This window comes from Rhincodon typus, chromosome 3, assembly GCF_021869965.1.
Source record: "Rhincodon typus isolate 14 chromosome 3, sRhiTyp1.1, whole genome shotgun sequence".
Lineage (NCBI taxonomy): Eukaryota > Metazoa > Chordata > Chondrichthyes > Orectolobiformes > Rhincodontidae > Rhincodon > Rhincodon typus.
Window position 1 is genome coordinate 30,773,020 of NC_063334.1, and position 11,993 is coordinate 30,785,012.

At 42.2% G+C, this 11,993-nt stretch overlaps 1 protein-coding gene across 2 annotated transcripts in view; it reads right to left on the bottom strand.

The window, feature by feature from the left end:
- Nucleotides 1-11,993, bottom strand: part of palm2akap2 (palm2 and akap2 fusion) — a 157,449-nt gene that overhangs the window by 48,284 nt on the left and 97,172 nt on the right. For both annotated transcript variants that reach the window (XM_048592658.1, XM_020533326.2), the window contains exon 4: nt 2,234-2,348. In XM_048592658.1, coding sequence (XP_048448615.1) covers nt 2,234-2,348 — 115 coding nt within the window. The remainder of the gene's footprint in view (nt 1-2,233; nt 2,349-11,993) is intronic.

The window sequence follows — 11,993 nt, forward strand, 5'->3', positions numbered from 1 at the left end:
TTGGATAATAACACAGATGGTCACATATCTAAATTTTCTGATGATACAAAGTTTGATGGCATTGTAGACCATGTAGATGATAGCTTAAATGTATAAAAGGCTATGGATAGACTATGTGAATAGCAAAAACTGTGACAGATGGAGTTCAATGCAGGCAAGTGTGAGATTATCTATTTTAGGCTGAAAACTGATAAATCAGGGTACTTTCTTGATGATATGAAGCTAAATACAATGGACATCGAAAGATACTTGGGGTTATCAGGTGCATAGATTTTTAAAATGCCACAAACAGGTGCAGAAAATATCAAGGAAGCCAATGACATGCTGGTCTTTATATATAAAGGACTGGAGTATAAAAATGCAGAGATTATTCTGAAGTTATATAAAACCCTGGTGAGGCCTCACTTGGAATACTGTGAGCAGATCTGGGCACCATACCTTGGGAAGAATACATTGACTTTGGAGGGAGTACAACTTAGTTTACAAGAGTGATACTTGATCTTTCTCTGCACCTCTTCTGTAGCTGTAACTCTATATTCTGTTCTCTTACCCTGATGTACTTATGTAAGGTATGATTTCATAGAATCCCTACAGTGTGGAAACATGCCCTTTGAACCAACAAGTCCACACCGAACTTCAGAGAATCCCACCCAGACCCATTCCCCTATAAGCCACCTAATCTAGACATCCCTGAACACGATGGGAAATTTAGCATGGCCAATTTACCTAACCTGCACATCTTTGGACCGTGAGAGGAAACCAAAGTACTCAGAGCAAACCCATGCAGACACGGGGAGAATGTGCAAACTCCACACAGACAGTGGCCCGAGGGTGGAATCGAACCCAGGTTGCTGGCACTGTGAGGCAGTAGTGCTAACCACTGAGACACCGTGCCACCGGTGTTAGCATGCAAAACAATACTTTTCACTATATCTCAGTATATGTGACAATGATAAATCAAATCAAAAGTGGCACGGTACCTCAGTGATTAGCACTGCTATCTCACAGCGCCAGGTACCCAGGTTCGATTCCACCCTTAGGTGACTGTGTGGAGTATGCACATTCTCCCTGAGTCTGTGTGGGTTTCCTCCCACAGTCCAAAGATATGCAGGTTAGGTGGATTGGCCATGCTAAATTGCCCCATAGTGTCCTGGGATATATAGGCTGGGTGAATTAACCATGGAAAATGAACGATTACAGGGATAGGGTGGGAGTGTGCTCTCTGCAGGGTCAATGTGACTCAATGGGCTGAATGGCCTGCTTCCATACTGTAGGGATTCTATTTTATTCTGTTCTATGATTATAAAGAGATTGTGCAAATTAGACCCATTTTCTCTAGAATTTAGAAGATTAAGGGGTTATCTGATTGAAGTCTTGATATTAATAGGAATAAACAGAGTAGATAAAGATAAACTATTTTCACTGGTTGGGGATTCAAGAACTAGAACATGTCGAAACATTAAGGCCAAACTATTCAGGAGAGATGTGAGGAAGAACTTCTACACACGAAAGGTTGGTAGACATCTAGAACTCCCTTCCACAAATGGCACTGGATGCTAGATCAGTTGTTAATTTTAAATCTGAGATAGATAAATCTTTCTTAAGCAAAGGTATTAAGGAATATGGGCCAAAGGCAGGAATATGGAGTTAGGCTATGATTAGCCATGATCTCGTTGAATGGTGGAACAAGCTCACAGGGCTGACTGGCCTACTCCTATTCCTATGTTCACATGATGAACAAGTTATTCCTTCTTTCCTGTTGGGATAATCACTCTTCATTTCATTCCCATTTTAATTTGTCATATTAGTTTTTCTCTGTATTGCTGGAATTAAAACTATATTATCATTGGGTTCCAGGAATGGTTCAGGAAAATGATTGGAGTCATACTGGGGGTTAATAATGCACCATCTGTGAAAAGTCAAGACTTTCTAGGTAACTTACAACCAATTATCCATGCCTTTTAAACATGAATGGTCATGTATATAGGTCCTTTAAACATGAATGATCATGTATATAGGCCCTTTAAACATGAATGGTCATGTATATAGGCCCTTTAAACATGAATGGTCATGTATATATTTTACAGTAGATAGTGAACCGCTATCTTCTTGCTTTTTAAGGAGATTTTCTACTTTCCGCTTGAAAGGTGACTTGGTTCCAACTCAAATTTTCAGCTGCCAAATGTGTGTCTAAACTATCCAGTAAATAATGCTCTGCTGCCTTGATATCTACCTTCTGCAAGTCCTCGATAGATTTCTCAGCTTCCCGTAGCTTTTCCCGAAGGAATTGCTCTTTGGCAGCGATTTGGGATTCTTCACTCTCTAGTTGTTCTATTTCCACCTCGAGTCTGAAAGAAACCAGAGGAATGTGTGATTGTATGCATCTTCCCAGCCCATCCTTGGAAATAAGATCATTTCTGTCCCTTATAAATGAAAGGTGTTATGGTGTTTCAGCCAACACCCCACCATATGCACAATGCGGCTTGGCTCTCTGCTACTTCCATTATTCTTCCTATGACCTGCTCCCCCCAATATTTCCATCCTTTATCCAGCTTTCTGAGCTCGACACATAGCTATGTCCTAACTGCTCCATTGCAGTCTTCCCATGTGTAAAAACAAAAGTATGTATTCTGACAAGCATCAGTTCACTGTCTAGCCAAAGCAATGTCTTATGGTTAGAACCTGTGTTGTTGGAGCTTGGAGTGCTCTTCAATGCTCCATGTGATCCTCTGGGCATCTGCTGCCATTGCTTTGGTTCCTGTGCTTCACTAGCAATTGGGGCCTGCCCTGGTCCATTAGACAATTAGACCATTAGAAATAAGAACAAGAGCTAGTCATTTGGCCCGTCGAATGTGCTCTGCTATTCAACAGGATCATGGCAGATCTGGTGACATTCCTCACATCCAAAAACAAACATAGAAATTGCTAGAAAAGCTCAGCAGGTTTGGCAGCATATGAAGAGAAATCAGAGTTAATGTTTCAAAGGGGTTAACTCTGATTTCTTTTCACAGATGTTGCTGGACCTGTTGAGCTTTTCCAGCAATTACTGTGTTTGTTTCTGATTTACAGCATCCGCAGTCCTTTCGGTTTTGGTTTCTCACATCCACTTTCCTGCCTTTTCCCCATAACCTCTGATTCCCCAACTTATCTATCTCAGCCTTAAATATACACATGGACTCTGTCTCCACAGCTCTATGTGGCAAGGAGTTCCAAAGAGTCTCAACCCTCTGAGAGAAGAAATTCTTCCTTATCTCAGTCTTAAATTGGTGCTCCTTTATTCTGAGACTATGTCCTCTGGTCCTTGACTCTTCCATGAGGGGAAATATCCTCTCAGCATTTACGCTATCAAAGACTTTAAGAATCCTTTTTGTTTCAATGAAATCACTTCTCATTCTTCTAAACTCCAGCGAGTGGATTCACACCTTGTGTCGTCTTTGCTCATTAGACAATTCCTCCATACCAGGGATCATCTGAGTGAAACTCCTCTGAACTGCCTCCAATGAAATGATATCATTCCTTAAATAAAGGGACCACAACTGGTCACAGTACTCCAGATGTGATGCACCTTCCTGATTACCTGTTCCACCTCTGTGCTGGGTTTCTGTGTTTTGTGCACAAATACTCCCAAGTCCTTTTGTGTTGCAGCTTTCTGCAGTTTTTCTCCATTTAAATAATGCTCTTCTTTTGTTCTCTCTTCCAAAATGAACAGCTTCACATTTTCCCACATAATGGTCCATTTGCCAACTTTTTGCCCATTGACTTAACCTATAAAGCTCTCTCTGTCATCTGTCTGTATCGATCTTGCACTTGCCTTTTCATCTATTTTCATGTTGTCCACAAATTTGGCAACAGTACTTTTGCTTCCTTCCTCCAAATTATTACATATTTTGTAAACAGTTGTGGTCCCTGCACTGATCCCTTTGGAACCCCACTGGTTACAAGTTGCCAACATGAAAAACAGCCCTTTATTCCCACTCGCTGTTTCCTGCCCATGACTTAATTTTCTATTCATGCCATTATACTACCTCCAACACCCTGGGCTCTTAAGACTTAACCCTTTGTGAGGTACCTTGTTGAACACTTTCTGGTATTCCAAACACAACATAGCTATAGTTTCCCCCTTTATCCACTCTTGTTGAGACTTCCTCGAAAAACTCTAATAAATTAGTTGAACACCATTTCCTTTTCAGGAAGCCATGCTGACTCTGCTCAATTAGATTATGATTTTCCAAATGTTACTGCTATTACTTCTTTAATATTTGATTCCAGCATTTTTCCAACAATAGACGTTAGCCTACGTGACCTATAACTACATGCTTTTACACGCCTCTCTTCTTGGATAAGGGTGCCACTTTGGCAATATGGACCACTGCTTCTTTTGGTTCGACTGGGCACATTATTAGCCAATGCCACCAAAACAGGTCAGGCCTCCCTCCAAGCTGTTGGACCACTGAAGACTACTGGGATGGGATAGAGTGGAGGTGGGAAAGTGGAATCTATCCTTGTAATCTTTAATACACTGACAGCAAAGCTGCAGGAAATCCAGTTGTACTATACAGCAGCTGTCACTGTTTAAGAAGATAGGGCTGCTCATTTAAGACAGAGATGAGGACTTTTTTCTCTACTCCGTGGAGCCACCTTTCTCAAAAGGCTGAGGAAGTAGAGTCTTTTGAATATTTTAAGGTAGAGGTGGATAGATTATTGATAAGCAAGAGGCTCAAAGGTTCTCAGAAGTAGATGGGAATATGAAGTAATTAGATCAGCCACGATCCTATTGAATGGCAGTCCAGGTTCAAAGGGCTGAATGGCCTACTCTTCTCCTAACTCATATGTTTGTCTGTTTATTAAAAAGTTGATACACAGGGAATGAGCAGCAGATGTTTTTTCAGCTTGGCATCCTGGGCCCAGAACCATTCTAGACAAATGGCATGAAATTACCGTTCTCAGTTGCTCGATTTTGGCCAGTTCTGACCCAGTCCCCCATGGCTAAAGGGGTCACATGGAGTCTTGTAGACTGTTGATGCAGAAACATTGACATTGATCCCAATGCTCTAGTGAGATTGTCCAGCTGCACAGAACACTAATAGGGCTAATGGAGCTTTTCTTAATTGAAATGCAAAATGTACAAAAACAGTCGGTGTTGGGGGAAATGGAAGTCGGCAGAAGATCTGTAATTAAACTCATGTATACAAATGTTACTGCTCGTGATGTACTTTTCCAGTGCTCCTCTTTCCGTAACAAACTCTTGCAGTTCGTCTCAATCTTGTCATATACTGAATGGCAGGAAACTGCTGTAGCTGTGCTCAAAACTTCCTTCGGAAAGTTAAGTTGTGCTTATTTTGGCCTGTGTACCCTTTTAATTAAGTGATAAGTTCCAATTACTCCTACCCAAACTGTCTAGTAATGAATGTTATCTACTACATGTGTGAGGTCTCATTCCTTCGAATATTAATTGTTGGAGATTTAAAAGTATTTGTTTTTAATTTCCCCTTTTTTTCTCCTTCTAAAGCAAACCATTCCTTCCCTTTACAACAAGGTGCAGGGCTGGATGAACACAGCAGGCCAAGCAGCATCATAGGAGCAGAAAGGCTGACGTTTCGGGCCTAGACCCTTCATCAGAAAAGGGGGAGGGGAAGGGGGTTCTGAAATAAATCGCCTCCGCCGCATCTGCTCCCAGGATGAGGCATTCCACTCCCGTACATCTCAGTTGTCCTCATTTTTCAAGGACCGTAACTTCCCCCCCTCAGTGGTCGAGAACGCCCTCAACCGTGTCTCCCACATCTCCTGCAACTCATCCCTCACACCCCGTCCACGCAATAAGAACCAAAAAAGAATCCCCCTCGTCCTCATGTACCACCCCACCAACCTCCGGATCCAACGCATCATCCTCCGACACTTCTGCCATCTGCAATCCGACCCCACCACCAAAGACATCTTTCCCTCCCCACCCTTATCTGCTTTCTGGAGGGACCACTCTCTCCGTGACTCCCTTGACTGCTCCACACTCCCCTCCAGCCCCACCACACCCGGCACTTTTCCCTGCAACCGCAGGAAGTGCTACATCTGCCCCCATATCTCCTCCCTCACTCCCATCCCAGGCCCCAAGAAGACTTTCCACATCAAGCAGATGTTCACCTGCACATCTGCCAATGTGGTATACTGCATCCGCTGTACCCGTTGTGGCCTCCTCTACATCGGGGAAACCAAGCGGAGGCTCGGGGACTGCTTTGCAGAACACCTACACTCGGTTCGCAATAAACAACTGCACCTCCCAGTCGCGAACCATTTCAACTCCCCCTCCCATTCCTCAGACGACATGTCCATCCTGGGCCTCCTGCAGTGCCACAACGATGCCACCCGAAGGTTGTAGGAACAGCAACTCATATTCCGCTTGGGAACCCTGCAGCCCAATGGTATCAATGTGGATTTCACAAGCTTCAAAATCTCCCCTCCCCCTACCGCATCCCAAAACCAGTCCAGCTCGTCCCTACCTCCCTAACCTGTTCTTCCTCCCACCTATCCCCTCCTCCCACCTCAAGCCGCACCTCCATCTCCTACCGACCAACCTCATCCTGCCCCCTTGACCTGTCCGTCCTCCCTGGACTGACCTATCCCCTCCCTAACTCCCCACCTACACTCACCTTTACTGGCTCCATTCCCGCCTCTTCGACCTGTTTGTTTCCTCTCCACCTATCCTCTCCGCTATCCATCTTCTATCCGCCTCCCACTCTCTCCCTATTTATTTCAGAACCCCCCCTTCCAATCCCCCTTTTCTGATGAAGGGTCTAGGCCCGAAACGTCAGCCTTTCTGCTCCTATGATGCTGCTTGGCCTGCTGTGTTCATCCAGCTCTACACCTGGTTGTCATTGACAGAAATGATGTGTTCCATCTACCCTGAATATTTTCAGTTCTTACACAGCAGGTAGCAAATAGGAAAATACTGTGATCCTGGACACCTTCTGCTTAATAAGCATCAAAATATCCCCAAGTAAATAAATAAATGAAATATTGAAACATTGTATTAAGTGCAGACTTCTGATGTATCTTAGGAGCCATATGATTTTTACAAAGTTTTTGGAGATTAATTCAGGTGGATGTGATTCCTTTTTGATGCTAGTAAAAGATTACCTTTTAGTTATCAAAACAATTAGAACCACTAAAGGTTATTCGAGTCACCTCTATTCACTGGCTTCAAAAGAATAAATGTATAAAATAGCAAAGGGCATGCTGATCACATTTCAGCACATTTCAATGGTAAACATTTAGATTTCGTTTGTAATCAATTAGCACTTGTAAATGAGAAATATGCCAGCAGTAACAAGTTACTTATTTAGTTAATAGAATTCCATATGACAGGTATGTACAAATTTATTTCCTCTCCACTTCATACAAAAGTGCTTGAGTGAAAAGCATTAGGTTTGAAAAATTTAATACTGGAAAATCCATGTATGTGTTCAGCTACACCTAATTTGCAACTCAGCTATTTTCCATTTTGTTTTTTGGCATGTCTTTAAGCAGTACGAGTGAGACTTTCCACTTCAGTGTCTTTCATACACTGGGCAAGGAGTTAGAAAATCTGATGTTCATTGCCTACCATTCTCTAGCAATTGACGCTAATGGCTGGAAGATCCGAGGCAATGCAACCACTGTGTTCAGATAAGCCACCATCCGACCAAACTGTGGTCAACAAACTGTGTAGGACATTAACTCTTTGCCAATATATATACAAAAGTCATCAAATAGCAAAACCCTGCACTGCACAGAAATGAACCGCTCGAACATTTGCATGCTGAATTATGGCAGTTGTGGCCTGACGTGGTTTGATGTTACTAATGTCCAGGTTTCAAGATTGCTATGTGTGAAGAACAAAGGTATATGAACATATTTACATAATTTAAGTAGAGTAATTAAAGTAGAATAATGATTTAAGTAGAATGGAGGATGTCGACAGAAGGGTTGCCACTGTGCAATGAACTGTAGTATCAAAAAAATTAAAATATGAAACAACCCTATAACCCTCATTTCTCAAGCCTCTCACCAGCCCACATATTCCCCATTCAAGTCAACCTATGTCACTTCATATCTTGTAAACACCCCCATATGAGACCTCATGTCCTCCATGACAAACCAGGCCCCTGTTCTCAGCACAATGATCATAGAACAAAGAACAAAGAACAAAGAAAATTACAGCACAGGAACAGGCCGTTTGGACCTCCAAGCCTGCACCGATTCAGATTCTCTATCTAAACCTGTCACCTATTTTCCAAGGATCTGTATCCCTCTGCTCCCTGCCCATTCATGTATCTGTCTAGATACATCTTAAATGACGCTATCATGCCCGCCTCTACCACCTCCGCTGGCAAGGTGTTCCAGGCACCCACCACCCTCTGCATAAAGAACTTTCCACGCATATCTCCCTTAAACTTTCCCTCTCACCTTGAAATTGTGACCCCTAGTAATTGAGTCCCCCACTCTGGGAAAAAGCTTCTTGCTATCCACCCTGTCTATACCTCTCATGATTTTGTAGACCTCAATCAGGTCCCCCCTCAACCTCCGTCTTTCTAATGTAAGTAATCCTAATCTACTCAACCTCTCTTCATAGCTAGTGCCCTCCATACCAGGCAACATCCTGGTGAACCTCCTCTGCACCCTCTCCAAAGCATCCACATCCTTTTGGTAATGTGGCGACCAGAACTGTACGCAGCACTCCAAATGTGGTCGAACCAAAGTCCTATACAACTGTCACATGACCTGCCAACTCTTGTACTCAATACCCCGTCCGATGAATGAAAGCATGCCGTATGCCATCTTGACCACTCTATCCACCTGCGTTGCCACCTTCAGGGTACAATGGACCTGAACAGCCAGATCTCTCTGTGCATCAATTTTCCCCAGGGCTTTTCCATTTACCATATAGTTAGCTCTTGAATTGGATCTTCCAAAAATATCTTCCATACTCTTTATTTCAAACTTGCAGCCCTGTACTCACTTCCGTGACTTTTTATAAGCCGCTATGCTAACTCAGGTCCTCATCCAATATTGTTTGCCCTTACACCTACTACACCAACTCATCTAGTATGCTGCATGGGTACATCCATGCAGAGATGAGATAAAATAAAGTTCCATTGAATAAAATTCTATATGTGTATTACAGCTTCTCTTATATTGAAAAATAATTTGCTTCATCTATGTCTAATGATTATATTTGTATTCCTTCTATTACTTAATGTCATAAGAACAAATTTTTCACTCGATTGAACAACGTCTCATGATGACAAGCTCTAGAATTCATTAATTGTCCCAGGTGAAACTTTCAAATGCAATCAATCAAACTGTGATAATGGATAGTTGTGAAGAGTCATGTGCTAGTAATTCAGTAATAGAAACCACAGGAAACCCTGTAGGGTTTGACACCACACACCTAAAAACAAAGTGGTCAACCTGGTGATGCTATGAAACAGCATGAGCAGCAAGTGATAGCCAGAACTAAGCAATTCCACAACTTACAGATCAGATTTAAGCTCTGCAGTCCTTTCACATCCAATCATAAATGACAGTGAACAATTAAACAACTCACTGGAGGAGATGTCTCTACAAACTGCCCCATTCTCATAATAGGCAAAACCAACATATCAGCATAAAAGACAAGGCTGAAGCATTCACAATAATCTTCAGTCAGCAGTGCCAAGTGGATAATCCATCTCGGCTTCCTCCAGCAGTTACCTGCATCATTGATCCCAGCCTTCAGCCAATTTGATTCATTCTACATGATATCAAGAAATGGCTCATGGTACTAGATACAGCCAAGGCCAAGGGGTCAGACAACATTTTGCAATATTATTGAAGACTTTTGCTCCAGAACCTACCGAAACCCACAGCCAGGCTGTTCCAGTACAGCTACAACACTGGCATCTTCCTAACCATATTGAAGATTGCCCAGATATGTCCTGTACACAAAAAGCAGGACAAGTCCAACCCAGTCAATTACCGTCCCATCAGTATGCTCTCGATCATCAGTAAAGTGATGGAAGGGAGTCATCATGAGTGCAATAACACAGCATTTGTTTAGCAAAATCCGACTCACTGACACCCAGTTTGGGCTTTGCCAGGGCTACTCAGCTCCTGACCTCATTATAAGCTTAGTCCAGACATGGACAAAGGATCTGAATTTCTGAGGTGAGAGTGACTGACCTTAACATCAAGAGCGCAATTGACCAAGTATGGCAGCAAGGAGCTTTATAAAACTGGATCCAATGAAATCATGTGGAAACTTCTCTGCTGGTGGGAAGTCGAAAACAGGATGAGACCAATTTAATGCGATTGGCAAAAGAATCAAAAATGGCATGAGGAGAAACCTTTTAAAAAACAGCAAGTGGTTAGGATCTGGAATACACTACCTGAGACTGTGCAGATGGCAGATTCAATCAAGGCTTTCAGAAAGAACTGACAATTATCTGAAGAGAAACAAATTGCAGGGCTATGGTGAAAATGTGGTGGAGTGGGTCCAGCTGAGTAGCTTGTATAGAGCTAACTAGCACAGGCCTGATAGGCTGAATAGTCTCCTTCTGTGTTACAAATGTTCTATGATTCTAATTATGTAAAACTTAACGCTGAAGACAGAATCTAGCTCTGATCAAATATGACAGTAGTTTCATACTGAACAATGAAGTTTCAGGATGCATATCTAAGCCTGTCTTGTGTTTAACAAAACTCAGTGCAGAACAAAAAAAAATAAGGGCTGAATATCTTCCTGTGATGCCAAGGGTTACTTCAGGCCAATTGTATGGCTCATAAACCCTGCTGGAAAGTGAACATCTGTCAGGTGGAGTGGAAACCAGTTTTGGTTCAGTTACAAAGCCTTTCACAGTAGATTGGCACACTAATCACTCAATATCACAGATAAAGTGGTCACTGAACAGCTCATGTTAATTGTCTGCATGGTACAGTATTATCTGTGTCATCTTGAATTTCTCAGTAATGTAAATTCATAGTCTTTGAACTGCATCCAATGGTGGCAGCTGAGTCATTGTACTGGTCCTGGGGACTTCAAATCTTGCTAAGGTTCTCTTCGCATGCTTGTTATTTATCTCACGTTTGGAAATTGGCTGATTAGAAACAGATCACTTAAGACTATCCCAATAAAAGAGCATTTGGTAAATAAGCTCAATAAAGGCTAGAGTTTTAACCAAATCAGGATGACAGCATTTGTACATGTATGTTGCCATAGATTCAAATTGGGTCAAGTTTATCTTTGGATTTATTAACTTTCTTAATAAATTCTTCATTGAAATCATAGAAACAGAGAAGGCCCATTTTGTCTGTGCTGTCTCAGTAAGAGGTAACCATGTAGTCCTCTGAACCTTATACTTTGTCATTTTCATTGATACAATATGAGGTCTCTTTCCAGAGTGTACATTTTCTAACACAAAAAGTAGATGGGGCAAGTTACAGAAGCACTTTTAGGGAAAGGTGGGTAAGCATAAAAGGAAGATAGGAATAGAGGACTGAGCTTATCAGAAGGTATTACTAAGGAAATACATTTTGTCAAAGGCATATTTTGTCTACAGGGTTCTGAAGGAGAGTCTTGTCAAAGTTGAAACATTAACTCAGTTTCTCTCTCTACAGATGCTGCCGGACCTACTAAGTTTGTCCAATACTTTCTGTTTTATTTCCGGCATCTGCAGTGTTTTGCTTTAGCTTTAGGGATTTGAGTTTGCAGGGTTAGATAAGAGAGGGTGCAAGGAGTTTATATATAGTGTAAGTACTTTAATTGATCAGTTGGGCCTATACCCTGTTTCCATGCTGTAAGATTCTATGGCATTCCATGTAAAAGCACTTTACTTCCTGCCAGAGATAGTAGGAACTGCAGATGATGGAGAATTTGAGATAACGAGGTGTAGAGCTGGATGAACACAGCAGGCCAAGCAGCATCAGAGGAGCAGGAAGGCTGACGTTTCGGGCCTAGACCCTTCTTCAGAATTCTGAAGAAGGGT